The sequence below is a fragment of the Pocillopora verrucosa genome, chromosome 1 (assembly GCF_036669915.1).
Source record: "Pocillopora verrucosa isolate sample1 chromosome 1, ASM3666991v2, whole genome shotgun sequence".
NCBI lineage: Eukaryota > Metazoa > Cnidaria > Anthozoa > Scleractinia > Pocilloporidae > Pocillopora > Pocillopora verrucosa.
Window position 1 is genome coordinate 28,336,939 of NC_089312.1, and position 20,730 is coordinate 28,357,668.

Below are 20,730 nucleotides of genomic sequence, written 5' to 3' on the forward strand. Positions count from 1 at the left end.
GGGGAAAGAAGTTATTCCTAATAAGTATTGCCTCTCTATATTTCCCACATGAAATAAAGAAATAAAGAAAATGGTTATAAAATGGTTATTATCGATATTTACCAGTATATGTTTACATGCTTACTTGGAAACGGCCTTTCAATGGCATTGATCTCTGCCTCACTGAAGTCCACCATAAAGAAATCAGGGTTCCATGTTGGGTTCCAGTCCTTAATGAGCTGTAGAGTTTCATTAATGGCATCTGCATTTTCCAGCTGAACCACAAAAGAAGCAACAACACAGTAATCTACATTAGTTTTCACACACAGAAAGAATGTGGGGAGGGCAATTTACATGAAGTTTTGTATGTTGCATCCAGTAGGCAAATTTCACCACCATACTTTAAAAGCAGCTCTCTTGCCACTTTGTCTGGTGAACAAGGAGGAGGTTGTTGGATGGATCACCTATACTTATTTTAATTACATCAGTGCTGTCTTCTTCCTTCAGTGACTGTGGTTGTTGATAGGACTCACTATCACTTGTAAGGCAGTAAGGCCTGAAAAAGAAATTATCATCTGGGCTTTCTTCTTTCCACTTCTTGATTTTTAAGTCAAGGTTTTCTTGATCAATTTGTGAATGTCTGCATACCACTGTGGCATGATACATGTGGTTCCTGACATCCATGGTTGTTGGGAAGAACCATCTGTTGGTTAGATCTGGAGGCTGTTGGCCTGTGAAAAGTTCCTTCTTTACATAATGATGCAGGTGCCGTTGCATTTTAGAAACACAATTAACACCACTTCCAACAAGCTCATGAATTTTTTTAACCATTGTCTCATCAATAGGCTGAAGTAGCCCAGCAGTCTGATTACACAACAAGAAAGAAAGAATAATTGCTTTATTATTTATTCATTTAAAAAATTACACAACCTCATCCCCAGGTTTTCTTGGTCAACAGTTCAATAACCTGGAGCCGGCTGCTTTTGATGTCATTGGTTCAATATGAGAAAATTTTTTCCAAATTTGGTCAACAGTAGCTGGTTATGATGAAATATGCGAGTGGTTTTAACCTATCAGAAACAGGGAAATATTTTTAATGAATAATAATGCAAATTATACCAACATTACTATAGGCAGTCCTCCGGTAGGGTTTTTCAGTAATAGTTATTTCAGTAATGTATTTTTTAAGAAAATCCATTTAAACAGTCCATGACAGCATTTCATTAAAACAGTACCAGTGGAAATCCCTCTCCGATAAAATTGTGATATTATAGTCTTGACATTGAGTTTGAGGAATAAGTGCCAGTGTAGCTAAAAGAAGCTGTACATGTAGTACATTCAATTGGTCTTTTGTTATGATGTATAATCTTTATTCATTCTTTATATATATTCGACATGACAGTGGAAGCAGCACAGTCTACAGTAGACTGATGATCTGTGTTAAGTTAAGTCACCTTAAATCCCCCACCAAACTTCAGTTTCCTGATTCCAAAAAAAATTTAATTGATGGCCAAGTACTTACCCTCCCTATGGGGTGAAATAAGTGATCTGTAGGTTTAGGAAGTAATATGTAAATACGCTCCTCTGTAGCTATTGTTTGCTTCTTTTCTGACTCTAGGGATGTTCTCAGAAATTTTGACATTGTCTCCCTTCTACTCTTTGTGTTCTCTGAAATCTAATGATTCAATGTTTTAATTAAAATAATATTCGAAAAATTGGTTTCTAAAATATTCACTCTGTTTCCATTATAGGTAAATTTGTTTCAATTCTGCACACCGAAATGTCCAGGTTGTCTTATCATATGTCCACTTCACCTACATGTAACGCAAGGCCCATTGGGATTAAGCACCCTTTATTAGGCTAGTGATCATTCATGTTAATGGTAGTGCCCCCTGAACCCTTATTCAATAATTTAAATAAACTGACCTTATTTTCAGGATACTTGATTATTTTCCTTAGGTGGATCTTTGCTGGACAGTCACATTTCTTCGTATCCTGTACTATAAAGCACTGTTTGGTGTTGTTATAGCAGTGATCAGCATTCTCCTTCGGAAACCAAATAGATTTATTGGATTGTTAAATAGAGCAGTCATATGGGAATAGTCAAGTTATCAATAAACTTAGAAGTAATGAAAAATATCCTTTAAAATAGTACTTGAATCCTACCTTGTAAACTGCAGTCACAGTGGTCCTTTTTTGCGACTTTGCTTATTTCAACAAATAAAATGTGATATGTCCTTTTACTTGCAAGAGGTAAAAAAAGAAAACATTATTGCATGCTATTAGCCCTGAGGGAGAGGTGAGTGCTCACCAACTTAATTAAAAAATCAGTTGGGATTTACCACCTTGTTAGCTTAAGAGCAAATAGGTGAAGGTAAATCAATAACTATGTAATGTCCTATATATGATATCCTCTTTGGGAGTCCTTAAGTAATAATATCATCTTGTTTACATTCTTATTTAGTTAATTATTATGCATGCTTACATCTTTTTGTAGTCTCCTTTGAGCCTCCTTCCTTTTGAGTGCCTTATTTCTGTCTGGCCCATTTTGGCATTCTAAAACTTTGACCCCCACAATTTGGAATGGGATGCCATCAAAACTTAGTCTGCATCCTGTCATCTCCTGTGAGTCAGCCCATTGTATACAGTGGTTCTTAGCATTTTTATCTACATTTTCTTTTACTCCTACGTTTTTATGTGAGAAGAGGAACCGAGCTAAGTTAGCAATACGATACATGTACACAAACACATACGTACATCTATACACATGGGTGCTTAAAATGGAGGACCTGAAAATCAAGCCTGCCCCACCCGGATGTAGCCCAAGGACTGGTGTAATGGATGGGGATGCTGGCAGCTGTGTGTCAATAGCACTGAGTAGGGTTTTGACACTTTCAGCTTAATCTTAATTAATTAAGCATTTCTTGCCAACTCTTGCTGCAGGCTCACAGTAAATTGACACTTGAAGCTAAGTTGAATTTTAATTACATTTTAATTTTGAAAGTCTAACTGACCAGTGTAAACCGAAGAATAATGATGTGTACATGTATTCTTAAGATATCAATAATTATTGGAAAAAAGTTAAATCCCTTTTTTTATTTTGATTTATCTATATTTCATGTTAATAACACGATCTCACACGCCCCTGGCTTTAAATACCTATAGTGTCTAAATAAAGTTATACTTCACTTTACTTTACTGTCAGTATGGTTTGTTTTGTAAATCTTTACATGTGAGCTTACTTACCCAGCCTACTGCAATTTGAAAATCCTCCTGTTTGTTTAAATACACTGAAGCGTGTCGTCGTAGCTATCTCGTACTGTTTTATGAGTTCGTCAGTGCTGCTTTCATCGTTAACATACCCGGAATAAGGGTCAAACTGTACGGTCCATCTTGAAGCCCAAGGTGTACTGTTATTAGCCATGTTTGTTCTTCTACCAAACATTTAGATTTCCCGCCAATATTTACCCGCGAGCCGCAAAACATAAATGCATGAGTGTTAAAAATTAACTGGACTACCCCTTGGCAAATATATTTATTAGTAGCAAATAAGATGTTGAACAAAAACCAAGAGATCATGGTCGAATAAAACGTAGAGATAATTTATTACTAACAGAAAAGAACTGTATGTTTGTTCCAATCGAAAGATTTTACAGTGCAAAGTTATGCAAATGATTTTGACCTGAATCTGCTTTCGGTCGATGATAGCGAGGTCAGAGGATAACGACCGAAACTATTAGGCCGGTCATATTTAAGTGTCGATCCTCCTTTTAACGTCTTTATAACAGGCTAGATTTTTTCTTAAATATGTGATCTAGACAGAAATTAGTTTGTACAAGTTATGGGAAGAATACTTTCGCAATAAAATATTGAAGATCACGACGCTTTATCGTCAGTCACACAGGTCACGGTCTCTTGATTCGCTGGAAACGAGCAGAAAAATAGAAGACTCCCGCTACGATTCCGCTGACGTGTCATGGGCTCATCTGTTTGGGACGATGATATGTATTGCCCTAGAGGTGTTGTCAATCAATCAGATCGACCGAAACCAGGTCGACAACTTGCGAACCAGCCAAACATTTCGTTAACAGCACCATCGACCAAAATGTCATTACATTCCAACAAAAGACCCGCTTTTCTGTTCAAATCTGCCAGAAACTGGCTCAAACGCACTACGCGAACTTCCAATTCCATGAGTACACTGTAAATATGCTTCAACAAGAATAAGCGGAAGTCACGTTGTAACATGCGGATACTCATACAAGATGCCGCTGATATGTCGTGGGCTCATCTGGTTTAGGACGATGATATATATTGCTTTCCGTCCATTCAGTGATTGTATATGACGTCATCCCCCAAACCTAAATAAACTATTTCGGGGGCTATTTTGAGATGCTATTATATAGATTTTGCCGAGCCTAAAAGCCAGGCATTTTGCAGCCCTTCATTATGCTGGATAGAAGCTGGATACATGAGAGGACGGATATGGCTTTTACTGCAAGTATCATCTCCCGCAGCGTTATTTCCCCGGGTCTATTGGGAATGTGTGAAAGCATGTCAAACTGTAGGAGATCAACTTATCATCGCTAGTCATTGGGGTCCTGGTTAGTGTTGTAATGCGACTCCATAACCTTTCAAACTGTAGAGATCAATGTGTCATCGCTCGTGAATGGAGTCCTGGTTAATGTTATGAATGTCGTAATATGATTCTTTAAACGGTTAAATAGGAGTATTATCGACATACTGCTTTGTATTCGAATCAATTCAACTCACATACATGAACACATAAGTTTCGGATGAAGAAGAGCGTTGTTGCGACTAAACGGCCAGAAATTACGGTAAATAAGGACTTTTCGGGTCACATTTATCAAAATATTCGACTATTAACGCACACCGACTTTGCCATCTATTTTGCATGACAAAACAGATTTTTCTTGTATAAACAGCCTTAAAACCGAATAACTACGGGTGAATTTTTCGCTCTGTCTTAACAAAAAGCTTAGGGTACTGTAAGTTGGATAGTCAAGGGTTTTATTTTATCGATTAAGAACCGTGAAAGACACAGCCGAAGTTTTAAGACCTTTCTTATGCCATCGTTCAGGCCAACAGAAATTGTGATTATTTCAATTATTTTGAAAAATTAAATCACTGCTATCAGATAAAAGCTCTCAGTCTGTATTATGATTATCTACTTCGTAGTTTATGAAATACGGAAAATAAAGTCTGAAGCTCTCAACTCATTCGACATTTAAGATGTACCGGAAGAATTATCGCAGCTGCAAGTCATGAAACCGAAAAGTCCTTACCTCCCACTTGAATGTCACAAACATTTCCCAGAAATTTATTTTTAGCTGGACCTGTTTGCGCAGGCGTCGATTTCTAAGAAACAATCAGCGTTCACTCTGAAATATATTTTAAACCTCAATATTTTTAAAGCTATCTCAAGTTAGACAGCAAGGAGAAGTTTTTACGCTATGCCCTGGTCAGCATCTCAACAAACACGCCTTGGATATGAGAAAACGTTGCTTGAGCAGTACTTCCGAAACCGTGTATCTTGGATCGACCCAACAGGCAACACCAGGGTCGAAATCAGAGTAACATGTACTAATAACAAGGAGTACACATTGAGGATTTACGTCCCTTCCGATTTTCCCAATAGCTGCCCTGAAATGGTGGTAAGCAGCCCATCGCGTTGCTTGAGTAAACGAGACGGAGCGGAGATGTGTTTTGGAAGCGATGACGACCACACTTGGGGAAGCAAAGATGGCTGCACGAAAATTTGCCATTACAAACCGGCCGCGTGGACAGACGACAACACGCTTTACCAGGTGACTATGAAAGGTCTGATTTGGCTAGAGGCCTATGAGGCACATCTCCGCACAGGAAATTCCCTAAGTGATTACCTGCAGCATTACTAAATGAGCGACAGGGATTTTTGTGTATGACTGACTAAATTATAAGGTTATCTAAATTGTACTGATTTCAATTCAGAAACATTTCAGTATCAAACTTATTTATTTGGTTCTACTTCTGTACCAAACACAATAGTTTGCTCAAACTTTGGGGCAAACTTCTGGTATTAAAAAGGGATGGCAATTTCATTTTTTGTTGTACGCAACTGCAATTTGGAGTAGAGTTTAAAGATAAAGGAGGAACACTTACTGCTAACTACCTGATTTCATGAAAATTTCATTTTCGAACTGATTTATTTGTTTCTACTTCTGTACCGAACACAGTATTTTACTCAAATGTTAGGGAAAACTTCTAGTATTAAAAGGATGCGTTTTGCATCAATAACTTAAATAATTAGATGTTCCTGCTTTTCTTGAAACAAACGTGACCGCTACTATTGAACTGTAAAGCTGTAAAGCACGTAACGGCTTTTTTATTCGCTTCACCTCCGTCTCCTTTAATGAGAAGTGTACCTTATTTTATTTTACTGGCAATGAGCATTGTGAGTAAATGAAATATTCTATACAGTTACTTTAGCGCAAAATTGCGTAGTGTTGTTTTGACAAGAATTAAATTCTGACATAATCACAAAAACCAATCCATTTCTTTTAGAATTGCTGTAAACTGATTTAGATCTGTCTAAAAGTAGTTGGTCATAAAGATTTCAATGCTAGCCCTCAAAAATTTTGAGTATTGCTATAACCGATAGAATCTCGAAAGTCTGTTGAAATGAATTTTGGGAACATTTTAGTTTTGAACAAGTTTTTTTAGACCATTTCACTTTCTGTTATGACAAACGGTATTCATAACTTAATGTAACCTACAGTTATATTAAATATATCTCAATGTATCGTAAATCAAAGGGCTCTTGGAGCCAGCTCATTCATGTTATGGCTTAAGATTTTATCGATTTCTTGGACTTCTTGAATGTAGGTGCAGTTGAATTCGGTTTATGCGAACTTTCGAGACTTTTGGAATGAATTCTCTCTCATGTTTGGGTAGGTTTGTGATAAGAAAACTTGTGATGAGAATTGGAAAAAAGTTTGTGTGGGCCAGAGGTAGGACGGGCAGAGGTCATTAGGCAGACAATGTCCTTTTTCTTTGTGTGCGTGTGTGTGTGTTTGCGAAGTCACCAAACAGATGAGAGATAAAACCACCAGAAAAGTAAACAAATGGCCAGTCACGAAAGCAACTCTTCGCTTTTCCCTTTAAAAATTCGCTGGTTCCCCATTTACTAAGCCAGTAACAATATAAGGCACATATGGAAAAATCAGTGTGTACACCCCTGAACGTTGAAAATATATATCAAGTCGAAGGAACAGTTTTGGTCTCGGTCCGCATTTTTGTCAACGAAATGAAAACATATTGATTAAAACGATGAAACGTACGGACCACGTGCAAAGCTGTCAATTGTTTCTCGAATATTGCGCGTGTTATATATTCAATAGTGACATCTCCTTTACTTCTACATTTACATTTACTTTTATTAAGTTAGCCAATTCTGTATCGAAATCTCACCAACCAACTCGCGCGCAAAGGCTTGAAATTTTATTAAGAACGATTGTGATTAAGAAACGGGCAAGGGATATTCCACAATAGTGCAAATAGTCGTGATTGCGTGACTCTTGGTGAGTTGTATGATAACGTGTTATCACGTATCAGACGAAAAAACAGTCTAAATTCTCAGTCTGCACTTTGTACCCAGTCTGCAGTCTGCATTTTGTACCAAGTTTGCATTTGGACCCGGTCTACAGTTTGTGGTCTGCATTTTGTACTGACCGGTTGGTATTACTGTTTTTGTTCGAGCGAGCCTCAAGTCCCGGCCGAAATATTGGAGCTCGAAAAAAAATTATAGTGAGACTATCCTGGCCGCTATGATTGATATTTGGACTATATGTTGAAGAGCTCACGAGGAAAAGTACAATGATAGAGCAATGATTACTTTATACTAACTGAAGACGAACGCAAATGCACAGCTTAATATGGCGACCTTTGATGCTCTTTCGCGTGGTCACAGCTTGTGTTTAAATGAACCCGCTACGGGTCCCCCAGGTGAGAACATTTCGGTATCTCGATTCAAGTCGCATTTTCAGAAGTTCTGAAATAAGATTTGAGGGTATTATTTTTATTAAACCATATAAAAATTTTATCTCTTTCCACCTAAGTTTCTGAGCTTCATCGAAATTAATTTATGCATGCGATACTACTTCCGTTCATGGTCCACATTGCAACTTCCGCACGCGGAATACAACTTCCGTTTACGGTAAACAACTTTCGTCATCATTCCGTCTTCATTTAACCATGAAAATTAAAAAACAAACTGCTCAAGGTGCTGTGTTTAATGAATAAACGACAGCCAAGTTACAGGGAAAAATTAAGATTGATCGGGTTGACTGGCTTCCACCCAACGCATTAAGGCTTGCTTCACTGTGATGACCGGAAATCGCCATGATGAGCTAGCTGCAATGGACCTCAGCGGGATCACAGTCGCTCGTACACTCTGATTTGCGAACTTTTTAACAGTTATGCCAGTTTTGTTGCGTTTTTCGTCTTTCACGAAATTATAAATACTATACGAGTGTTAGGCGTACTTAAGTTTTATTACTTAAGCTTACGACAAATTGAGTATGAAAACCTTCAAAACTCGAATAATCCATTTCGTTTTCTTTTTGTTTATTTTAGTTGGTCTCTGCTCACGATATAATTTCGTAAGTTTCGGCGCTTGGTATGTTTACAAACCCTAGTTTGTTTGGTGCTTCTGTTGCTACTTGCCAACTCGCTAATTCCTAAATTTTACTTTCTATTTCAGTGTAATTTGCACTGTTATCTACAGGCTGTTCTGTATCAATTGATCCCAAGAGTTTGTTGTTTGTGGTTTGTTTGTTTGTTTTTTTTTTTTTGACAAAAGTTAGAGAGGGTTCCAGAGATCGTCCGGCATTGTACAAATTGGCAGATGGCGTGGCAGATTTTGTTCCGCTCCGTGTTTTGTACCGCGTTCTATCAAGCTCTTTCAACCAATAAGGGCGAAATGAAAAGGAACTTCTGACCAAAAAGTTGTCTATGTTTTTTCCCCTTTAAATGAGAAAACGATCAACTTCTTTAAATTAGTTTAATGGCTAACTTGGCCCATAGTCGGAAAGTAACGGATACTGTTTGCTTCAAGTGTATTTGTTTTCACTGGTTATTTAAGTTGATTTCTCATTGAAGTCCAAATCATCACATATGCGCATACTAAGGGAATTTAATATACAATTAGAATATTCAGAGATAATACTTCTGAAAAGTGTGATGATCAAAATCGCTTTTATGTCTTTGTTTCAGACGTGACTGTCGCTGAAATAGAGATTCTGAGTGAGGCTGAAACGAAAAAACTACTGCGAGAAGTCTATGTTTTCGCAGAAGGAGTTAATACTATGCTCCTCGAAGTGAGGAAAACGGTAAGACACCTACGTGCATTAGCTGATCACCTAGATAAAGTATGGAGAAGTTGTAAGACTACTTCAACCTCAATCGCACGCGGTTGTATGACCGTGGCAGGAGAAGTTGCCACTGCCATGACAGCTGGTGCTGCTTTGCCATTTCTGATTGCAGGAACAGCACTAGTGCCTGCGTTGATCTGGGCGCAAGACATATTGAATCCACTTCCAACTGATCGCTGACCCAGGAAGCAGATGCTGCCCTTAAAAAAGTTTTCGGGAAAATAGCTGAAGTTAAGAAACAAATTTAGATGTTAAAAGGTGGTAAAGACCAAACTCGATTGTTTTTTGCTGCTAAACTTGCCGAAGATATGCTCGGTGTAAACCATCCGGCAGTGGCCTTAACTGAAGGTTGTATGCACCCGGATCTGCTGGCAAATTCGATGAGTAAGACTGCCATAAAAGCGGTGAGTGACTTAGCATTGATAGTTTGTGTCAAGGAGGCGACAACTGCAACCACCAGGGGATTGTTGAGACCACTTCTAGAAATGCCCTCATTCTTGGAGCCAAACATATTGCATCGGAAGCTGGATCCAAGAGTGGAGCTGTAGCAATCATAAAAGCTGGCTCTACAGCGGCCTCTAAGGCAAGCAAAGAGATCATGAAAAGAGGATCCAGGGCTTCGCAAAGTTACAGCCAAATCAGCTGCAAAAGCCACAGCCTGATTATTGTACGGCCTTTCTGGTTCTAGATGCCATAGAACTGCATTCCACAGTCAGGGATATCATCGAGAACAAAGGCTCCGATGCATCCAGATGCCTCAGAGAAAAAGCAGATGAACTGGAAGTACTCGTGTCTGCATGAATTTATGATTTTCATACCCTAAAAAAGCGAGCATACCCTGAAAAAAATAGCTTTTTGGTAACTTAAGAGATGAATTAGAAGTTGTTAGAGCGAAGCAGCATCAAATTAGAAGAGGGATTCAAGACTCGTGTTACATGTAATTTCCGTTAGACGTGGTTTGTTCACCGCTATATCCCCATGCCAACGTAAGCAATGCTATTTCAGTTACAAACAGTAGTAAATAAGATACGCTCACCTATTAAGACTAACAAGGCCTGTGATAAAGGATAGCTTACAATAGAAATAACTTTTGGTTTTCGGAAACATTATGAAAACCCACTAAGTGATAATGTGAGTAAACAAACTTTCACAGGGTTGACGTCTGCCTTTTTATTAAATGATAAAAAAGTAATATTACAAAAGCCCAAATGGACAATCTTGGGAAATTTGGATCTATTTCTCAAGGTCGAATAGGTTTCCGAGTTATTATTTTTTTTCATTCATTCCTGACTTGGGGTTAAACTAGCAACGGATCTTTATCTCATGAAATCTAAAATTCAGGCTTGCAGCAAGGACTTTTCAGAGGGTTGACACATTGACAAAAATAGAAACAACATACCATATGGTCGACATCTAAACTCTGTTTTGAGCAGTAGTGGCATTTTTGCTTTCTTCACCGCTTAAATTAAAAGGTTTGTTTTTATGCAGAACTTTCGAAACAATATCAGATAGACGTGAATCTCTGACACCCTATGAGAGAAGTTATTTAGTTATTTTATTACATATTTCTTGATTACTCAAGCAAAACTTTACACTTCCCTCGTATCGACATTACCTAAATTCTTTCTGATTAAACTGCGACGAAAAAGGGACGATCTCTCTCCGAAATCGATTACTTGGAAGTCGAAGCATCCTCTCGTCATATATCTCCCTCTAGCAACTTGCAACGTCTGCCGGCCTTGGCGATCCCAGAAATCTTTTTGCAAACACAAGGATCCTATTACAGACTTGCTTCTTGTCCTGATATCTTACAATAACAAGTCGCTGGCCTGAAATCTCAAGATATTGTTGTCTCCTTCGATTCAGTCAGTCTTTCAAGTAGGGTAGTGTAGTGGTCTTGCGGGTTGTGCACAAAACCCGGCGAATACGAAACATAAACTAGAAACTGGAAGATTTAACTGACGGTCTGGGGTCATAAACATAGAAGAAGACTTTAACTGCCACGCTACTGCTAAGTTGCAATATGGCAATCCGAAAGGGCAAAAAGTTGATGGCAATTGGCAAGGCATAATGTCTTGTTTCGATTTTAGTTCTCCGTTAGGCTAAAACTCGTAGTCTATCGGAAATTGGAAACAAATGGATACCCTGTAGTGTAGGCGTCTTTTTCAGAGGCCGAGTTAGTGTTTAAAAGCTCGCAAAAGTTAACTTAGTCGCCATGTTTGAGTAAAGGTCATCGAATATACCACCTTCTCGGTAAAATTTATTTCTGTGCACATCTGTACGTGCTCTAAAACTCCGGGATGGCGGCCTAGACTTGATTGCGAAAATACTTAATCCAGGCTCACCACAGATTCGTTAGTTCTGCAGGCTGGTGAAAGGTAACCACCGAAGAAATGATCAGTCGTGGAAAACTAACGATTGAAATTAAAGATCAAATTGTATCTGCATGATTTTCGTGAAAATTTCTCTAAAAATAGCCTCCTGATCGTATAAAACTAAGTCACACTTCGAAGTTCGAAACCGACATTTTGAGCAAAGAGCCCTCGGTCAAATCGCTACCAATCCTGTTTCCCTAATGATCATTAATTACGATTATTTTACGCAAACTAGATACTTCACACATGAAATAACGATAAGGTATATACCTAACTATATAATTTACCTACAATATTTTCGATCTCAGAGCTCACGCTTTCGGACGCAATCTTTTTGCATCTGTTTCAGTGAGAGTGATTTACTTAAGACCACTTCTCTTGAGTAAGCCCCGATATGCGCAAAATATCGAACATGTGTTTCGATTATTCATTTCAAAATTGGCGCAAAGTTCAAAGAGTACATGGCTTTGTACAAACGTAAGACATCTTCAGTTTATTCCTGGCTGGTTTTACTTTAATTTAGCTGTGTTCGAGGAGGATATGTGTCAGGGATGAAATAAACATTCTTTTTGATTTCTTGAATCTTCAGATAAGTAATTTCTGATTTGTTCTGCTCAAAGTTAATTTGTGTTTTCCTCTTGCTTAAATATAGAATATGAAATTTCATTTTCGTCTTGTCATGATGTTTAAAGATGAGTTTGGATCACTAATGGGGGATTTCCGTTTTGATAATGAGATGTTTTAATGCGAAGGCCTCATTTAGCATATGATATAACGCTAAAAATTAACTTAAGGTGTAGCCACGTGAAAGAAATGGAAAGATTCGTTCGCTTTTAGTGAAATCTTCTCTTTATTTGTTGTCTATTTTCTCTAACCCTTTAATGAAAGGGAAAAGCCACAACCGCAATGGTCAAGTACGAAAAGTAATAGTTTCCATCGACAAACAAAGTTTCTCTCAATAAAAGCGTACATCAATCTCACTCTATATCCAGCAGGACCATCAAGTCCTTAGAAATGTTTGGATATCTTCTTGAAAAGAGTGCCGACTATTTTTATTGCGCACTGTAGAACAATGTTTTTATCTCTGGTAATTATTTTATGGCTGTAGGCGAAGGATCGAAATTGTTTGGGCTTGAGGAAAGATTATGGATCGGAGATACCAAATTAAACCACATGGTTCTACCCTGTCAATACTTGAAAAATATCGATTTTATTGCTAATACAACGTTATTATTTGTCTTCTTAGCAGAATATTTTCTTTTTTAAGGATATGAACCTTTTGCCTTTTTTTTCCCGTTAAAGATGAAAGAAGCATTTCTGAACTAATTCGCAATTTGGCCAAACTTTTCCTTCTCATAACTAAAATCCGCAAAAGTGAAAACTTTCTTTGAAAAGATCATGCCAGTCTTATTAATCATTTATACTTGCACAATTTAAACTGAACATTTAACCCTACTTTTATCCGATGTCTCAAACGTCTGTGTTCTCTAACATCCAAGTATACGGCAAGAATAAGGAGACCGTCACAGGATTTAAAAGTACATATGTTATGATTATGTTTATCTTCGTTTATTGAATAAAAATCTCGAGTGTCAAAGCCGATATCCGAATTCATTTTCTAAAATTGGCGAAAGTGTGACAATTCATTTTGATCAGAAAAGCGTCTTAACCTAATTTACACCTAAATCGCAATGTTCATCAATGAAAGAATTTGCATTTTGAAAACCGAGCTTTTGTAAACATACCCACGCATATAGTGCTGCATATTTTTTGTTGTCAATTCTTGTTTTGTTTCCATCGCCTTTCGAGAGGATCGCCTTTTATTCATGGCAGACTGAGTGGCTGGCGGTGTACACAGAGCGTTCAATCTAAGACGGATTAATCATCTCGAAGAACAGGGAAGACTTAAAAGCCCTTAAAGTGACCGCTGCTAATCGAGCGTAAAAGCCCACTTTACAACGTGGAAGTTAACCGTTTATCCAGAGCCGCGTTGTCTTTCTTCTTCCCGCGAGCTTTTCGTACTCGTTCGACATGTTAAACCAAACTGTACCAGCATCTAGCTTTCCTGCGGAAACTAGTCAAGATTACCCGTCTTGCCCAGAACAAAACACCAAAGAGTATATAAAAGGCATCAAAGCAGCCGCTTACATCTTAGTGATACTGCTTTCCCTGTTCGGAAATGTTATGGTCGTGCGGGTTGTGCACAAAACCCGGCGAATGCGAACCATCACGAACTATCTTATCGTCAACATGGCTGTTGCCGACCTTTTGACCACTGTTTTCAACATGCTACCTACAACTTACTGGATACTCCGTGGACTAGATATCTGGGCTGTTGGTGGATGGATAGGAGAGGCTCTTTGCAAACTACTGCCCTTCGCGCAATCACTCACAATCTCGGTTTCGGTTTTCACGCTCTGCACGATCGCATTCGATCGTTTTTTCGCAATATTCAGACCGTTAAAACGTGTGATTACATTTCGCGTCGCCAAAGGTATCATTTCATCTACATGGTTATCGTCGGTCATCATCTCAGGTCCTCAGCTTTACGTCTCTACAACCACCGGTGAAAAAGGCCTGGCCCATTGCAAAGAAAAATGGGATCCACCGTTTGATGAAAACACAGCTCCTCGAGATTACACCATAGCGCTGTTTGTAATGCTGTATGCCTTGCCTCTGACGCTCATAGCATCTCTGTACACAGTAATTATGTTTAAACTGTGGCGAAGGCAAGCACCTGGCCAAGAACTGTCGTCAAACCAAGAAAATAAGGACAAGACTAACAAGAAAGTCTTAAAGATGTTAGTAACCGTTGTAATCGTTTTTGCATTATCCTGGCTTCCGTTGTACGTCAGAATGTTTGTGATGTTTGCGGAATCGGCTCGTTATGTCTGCGGTCTGCCTTACGATATGGATTTTCTAACTCTATTCCTTGGCCACGCCAACTCTGCTGTGAACCCGTACATTTACGTCATTTTCAACGAGAACTATAGAAGAGGATTCAGGACTGCGCTATCCTGGCGTCGCCGTGGAAGCAGTCGCGAGCTGTCGCGTAGCACAACTCGAAGAACCAAGTCCACAAGACTACAAGAGAAAGAAGCCAACCTATTACACGACGATTCACGACAAAAAAAGTCTGTACTGCGAGCTTTTAAAAGACAAAACTCAGAAATATTATTGCCAATGACAACGACAACGGAAAATCTTTAATTGAGGAAAGAAGGAAGGAGGAAATTGACTTAGTAGGAGTAATGATATTGTCGCTATTTTGGAGAGATAGGAAAAGATAGTGGAAAATACGATTAACTCCTAAAAGGAAGATAAGACCTCGTCGAATTCAATATCCGCTTTGTTTTGGAAAAAAAAAAAAGATTCAATTAATTTTTTGTAAATGTCAACTCATTATTCCAACAGCGATAATAAGTCATTCTCATTTCATTGCGATAGTTACGTAATGGTAAGAACACTTCCTCCTCGTTGACTGCCAACTTTTTAAATTGATTGATAGATAAACTGTGTCATATTTTAAAATGTTTTTATTCAGAAGTGTAATAAAAATTCAAAGATGAGAAGCACACGTATTAACGCCAAGTGTCTTTCTTCCTTTTTTATTTTTTGCGCAGAAGGAAAATGATTTTCAAAGGACTTGTTTTCGCGATTGACAATTTTTTGTCGAATAAAGAGTTACGTTTGGATGCGTTTTTAACATGTTTGCCTATATTCAAAGATGTTTCTTCTCATTCGTTTACTATCCTTGCTCGATACCTCCCCAATGTCATTAGCTACTGTCCTTCCCAAGAAAAATCAATAGCGGTGAGATGGTGCATATGTGCAACGCTTGTACTCATCAACGACAAGATAAGATGTGGAAGGAATTCAGACTTAAAGATGTGTTTTTCATCTTTTGTGCGATGAGTTTTTCTTAATATTAGTTTTTATTCAACAGTTGACCACGAATGGCTTTATCTAACACAGCCGAACAACTTCAGGTCGGAGAATAACAAGAAATTACATAGAGGAATGAATATCAGGTGTAAATGAAGTTGACATTTTAAAAATCATATTCTATAATCTCGAGCTCCTGGATAGTTCAACAAATTTTATTTCCTCTGCACCCCTTTCTTTGACAAACAAAGGAAACCATCTGGTGTTGAGTAAATCTTAATAAATCATTTTTCAGTATCACATAAAAGTGTTGCGAGCTAAAGAAGTGACTCGGAGCGATCATAGTTTGTAAAAGCTTCTGTAACCACAGGCGGCCCAAGCTCCAGCTGTGAGATGATCATCTTGCGCAATAAAAGTCACGGCGGAATTATTGGGTTAGGGTTAGGGTTTATTTACGACAGTTCTATGAAATTATAAAATACGTCAAATTCTCAGTAAAAATACCTCACCTTACTTCCACAACGTATCACTTGTTGTCTGACCGCTTACTTTGATAAAAAGAACCCATTTTAGCGAGTTGTCCATTTCGAGGTTTTCCACGTATATGTACATGTACGTACATGAAGATTTCCAGAAGCAAGCCAGCGGAACGAAAATTCGAGAAGCAGGTCGGTCCGCAAAAACGGACTCTCTAAAAAAGGTATGTATTTATAGCCGGGCTCGCAGAGCGTAGCCCCATAATTATACAAAATAGTAGTAACCCATCAAGCCGAAAAAATTTGGACGTACGACCGCACAAGGTGCTACTTTTAACATGCGTGGTCAACTGTACCGCGGGCACGCCAACGCCATGGCTTTTTCCAGTAGTCCAGTGGTCAGTGCACTGGGCTCCGAGTTGAACGACCCGGGTTCTAGTCCTGGCCGGGGCAAGGCGTTGTGCCCTTGAAACGTGCGGGAAAAAAAGATGCGAGCTCCGCTTTTAGGCTTGGCTAAATCTACATATTACAGTTGTTATAAGCTGTATTTGATCTCGCTGTAAACAAGCCAGAAACTCGAATTAAATTTGCTCCTTGCGTTACTTTTAGACGATAACAAACGCTTGCCATAGATCGGACCTGTCAGTCCCAACCTTTATTTTCTACGTGTTGAAAGACTTTATTTGCCTCCACTGAGACATCCCTGATGCTTGAGCAATTTCTTATCTGCAACAGCTTTCTTATTTCCTCTCGATTTATCTTTTGACCGTCTGCATCCAAACTCAAGTCAAGCTTTTTGGAAATTGCATCTCCTTTTGCAATACATGTATTATGAAGAACCATGCTTGCCAATGTAGTAATGCGGGCATTATCTTGACTGCTTTCATTCTTTCGAAGTAGCACCCTCCACCTACCCTTGAGTTTCCCATAAGCACCCTTCGTAACCATACGGGCTCTGCTTAATTAAACGGTAATTAAAGTTACGTTGCTTTTTTTATAAAAAAAAAAAAAAGAAAAAAAAAAAAAGGTTACGTTGCTAGGGTGTCAGAACTGGATTGGTGTATGATTTCATTGAACATGTGCGCAGAGGGAATGCAGAGTCTCCCACTATAGGTGGTGGGACAGTAACATTGTCTACAGTTTTTCCAATTACAGGAATAACGCCTTCTTGGATGCGGGTCCAAAGGTCAGTGGATCTAAATATGACTGCATCGTGAGAATTCCCTGGAAACCCACAGCTGCCCCACACCAATCTCACCGCGCAGAATGGTTTTGTCTCTCGCGACAGGTACTTACAGTGTCCAGTTTATCAACGAGCGAAATGTCAATTTGCATGTCTTGAACTTATCGGCTGTGATTAGTGAACAAATTTAGCTTTGGGAATACTTGAGTCGCACTGCAGATTTCAGCTGCTGTCAATCAAACGGTTTGGTGCGTGATGTCAGTCCCCAAGGTGCGATAGAGTTAACATTAGCACACTAATTAAAGGCCTGCCGCACTGTTCACAAAGCGTTTGCAGATTCGTGTGCGACGATAGACGACTAACAAACTCCTGTTGGTCAAAACTTTATCTGAATTATCAAAATTGTTTCATGTCGACCCGGCGGTTTAGAACCTGCCATCTGGCGGCCCCTTTTTCTTTTCGAGTTTGAAAGGCTGCGGCAGGGGACGAGAAATAGCGGTGCTCAATCAGCGAATTGTTTTGCGTTAATTTATTCTGGGGGCATACTTGTTCGCAAGAGGGGCCCGGATAACAGATCTGAAAGCGTGAGAAAACTGCTTAATCATTCAGGGTCATTCTAAGCAGTGCGATGCATAATTCATTTGTTTTTACTTGAAACGCGCACTTTTCTACTCCGATGATTTTTTTTTTTAATTACTTAATAGTCATAGAAGTTAGTCTTTCTTGTTCTCGAAAGGAAAGAAGAATTAAAGATTACAAAAACATCAAGAGATAAAAAAAAACAAATAAGCGACCACCTGAAACAGCTTCGCGCCTGAGGGAACAGTCGGCTAATTAATCACACTTGGATCCGTTTTGACAAATCAAAACATGTGAAAAGGACAGTTGATAATTACTACCTTTGAGTTAACCTGTTGAAGCGTGCGAGACATCAGCCAGGCTTTTACGCAATTTTTACTGAATAATGTTTGCGATCGTGCCTGTAATTCAAAATACCGTCCGAAGGTAAAGTCAGCTGTAATGGGTATTTACGAAGTAGAGCGCATTGTTGCAAAACGAGTTAAAGGAAGAAAAACAGAATACCTCATCCATTGGCAGAATTACTCCCCTAGTGAAAATACCTGGGAACCAGCCGAACATTTGCCGGAAGATCTTATCGCTGCCTTCGAGAACAGGTCTGTCGATCCAATTCACGCTGATGAACGTAGAGAGAGATTGTCTCTACTATTTGAGAAAGGCTTAAAAATGCCCCTGGCTTGGAACGAAACCATCACCTTACGGCACGATGTGCTGCGAGCGATCTTTCCTGGGTTGCCGTCGGATCTCCGGTGGGAGTCCATACCTCGTCAGTAAAGAGGAGCTGATAGCAGCAGGCCTTGGTTCTTCTCTGAAAAAATGTCTGACTGTAACAGGGGGTGGTTGTTAGGTCGACGCTCCTGTACACCTGAAGCTGTTTCTTGGAAAGACGCCTGCCTTCCTAGACGAACACGGCCGCAAGACGGGTTCCCGTCCAGTGGAAAGAGTTCAAGTAAAGTTCACGAAGAGTTGTTTCGCCGGAAATTTGCAGTGAACAGAAAGCTGCGTTATAAAAACGGCTTCTTTAGAAGCCACCAATCGTGATAAAAGCTCATGGCCAACTTTACTCTTGTTAAGTAAAGTTAACCGTCTGATGATTTTACTTAGAAAACCAAAACAAGATGATTGGGACCAGAAGGAAACAATTACGATAATTTTATTGTGATAAAAAATTTAACAACTCATTTTTGTAACACCATATTTAGGGACGGCCCCGCGTATTTCGAAAGTCAAATCGAGTACTTTTCCACGAAACTGAAGTATGCTATTTACATGAACTGAGAAAAATATAAACAATGACGGTGGCAAAGATCTCATAACTCAAGAGAAACACTGGTGTGGTTTTCATGCCTTGCTAAATATGCAGTTTCTGGTGTATTTATACTAATAAGTACCGGTTAGATGAGCAAAGTAAATTTTCAAGGTGTGATAAGTGAACAATAACACTAAATATTAAAGAGCGGACCGCTCTCTTCATTGAAAGTGACATGACACTTCAAACACTAACTAAGCTGGAATCCTATGTCAAACGAACAAATATTGTCGTTTCTATTCTGAAATAAACCATTGAATGAAACACCGGAAAAGACAACTTAAAACTTTATTCGACAACGATCCACTCGTGCAGGCTGCTTTATCCCAGTTTTCGCACGTACTCCGGATTAACACGCCAATTGCTACGATACTATATACCGCTACGATAGATTAGATTGTAAAAAATGAACAAGACGTTGGCCATTAGAACACGATAAAACTATTAGTATGTTTCCAAGGTAGTGTACTGGGTCGATATGTGTGTAGCGAACATGTAGCGAACTCGAACATCGCGAACTCGACAAGTAGCGAAAGCGGCGTAAAACCCCTGGTAAATTCAAATTAATGGAGACAGTAAACAGACAACTGGAGCCAAAAAACAAGCAAATTTATTCAGTTACTCGGTTGGACCTCGGGATATTCTGTGATCCCACGGGAAGAACAGTAACTTTTTTAGAAAGAAGGAAACTTCAAACAAACGTAGATGAGAAAATTTTCGACAACAGTAAACACTAAACAAACATTTACCTGCTCTATCTATCTATCTATCTATCTCTGTCTATCTGGCCTTTGCAGAATTTCTTGCACGGTCGGCTGTTCCGACAAAAAGCGAACTGCCAGGATTACGAATCGGTCCCTGTTAAATGTGGACAGATAGCATTATTTGAGTTCCTTTACCAGAGTTGCGTAAATCGTTTCCTCTGCTAAAGAGCACCAAATTTTTTGCCTCATTAGAGCTCTTTCTTTAATCAAGGTATTTAATATTTACTTTTATCAACTGAGTCGATGATGTGAATTTTCACCCAAGAGCCATTCTAAAAAAGATGTTTCTCGAGCGTTGGTCCTTTGTCAGCCAAGTCACGTTCTCAACTCAGTTTATTAAAAACCGAATAATCTGATTATGTAATCATTTGTGTCCTTGTGCTCCCCTCAAGGGTCCCTTTTTCTGTTTTTGTTTTTGATCTTGACTTTAGCATAACATTGAATAATTAAATGGTGCCTTATCCAAGTGGTATTTTGATTAAAATAAGAGATAACATTTTTTTATCACATCCATTAGTGCGTCTTTGTTTGAATAAACGGATTACTAATCAATAAGTTGCATAGGCTATAAACAGTCTCAAATCTAACAAGGAGTCGAATGATCACTTTTATCTCAAAAGATTTGAAACTTCTTTTAAATTTTGCATAAAATTAAAGTTTACGAAATCAGGTAGTTCCCTTGAAGAATGTTGTAGAAAAGATAGTGTTTATCTTTATTTTCCATGGTTATAACCACTTATCTTGGTTTT

At 38.8% G+C, this 20,730-nt stretch overlaps 1 protein-coding gene and 1 pseudogene across 1 annotated transcript; one reads left to right on the forward strand and one right to left on the reverse strand.

Annotated features, from left to right (window-relative positions):
• Nucleotides 1-131: 131 nt before the first annotated feature.
• On the reverse strand, nt 132-1,177 carry LOC136279069 (calcium-responsive transcription factor-like; annotated as a pseudogene).
• Nucleotides 1,178-13,608: 12,431 nt separating this feature from the next.
• On the forward strand, nt 13,609-15,188 carry LOC131790065 (substance-K receptor-like). The gene has a single exon (XM_059107245.2). It carries the CDS (start codon nt 13,817-13,819, stop codon nt 14,993-14,995), a length of 1,179 nt encoding a protein of 392 aa, XP_058963228.2. The 5' UTR covers nt 13,609-13,816; the 3' UTR covers nt 14,996-15,188.
• Nucleotides 15,189-20,730: the final 5,542 nt, after the last annotated feature.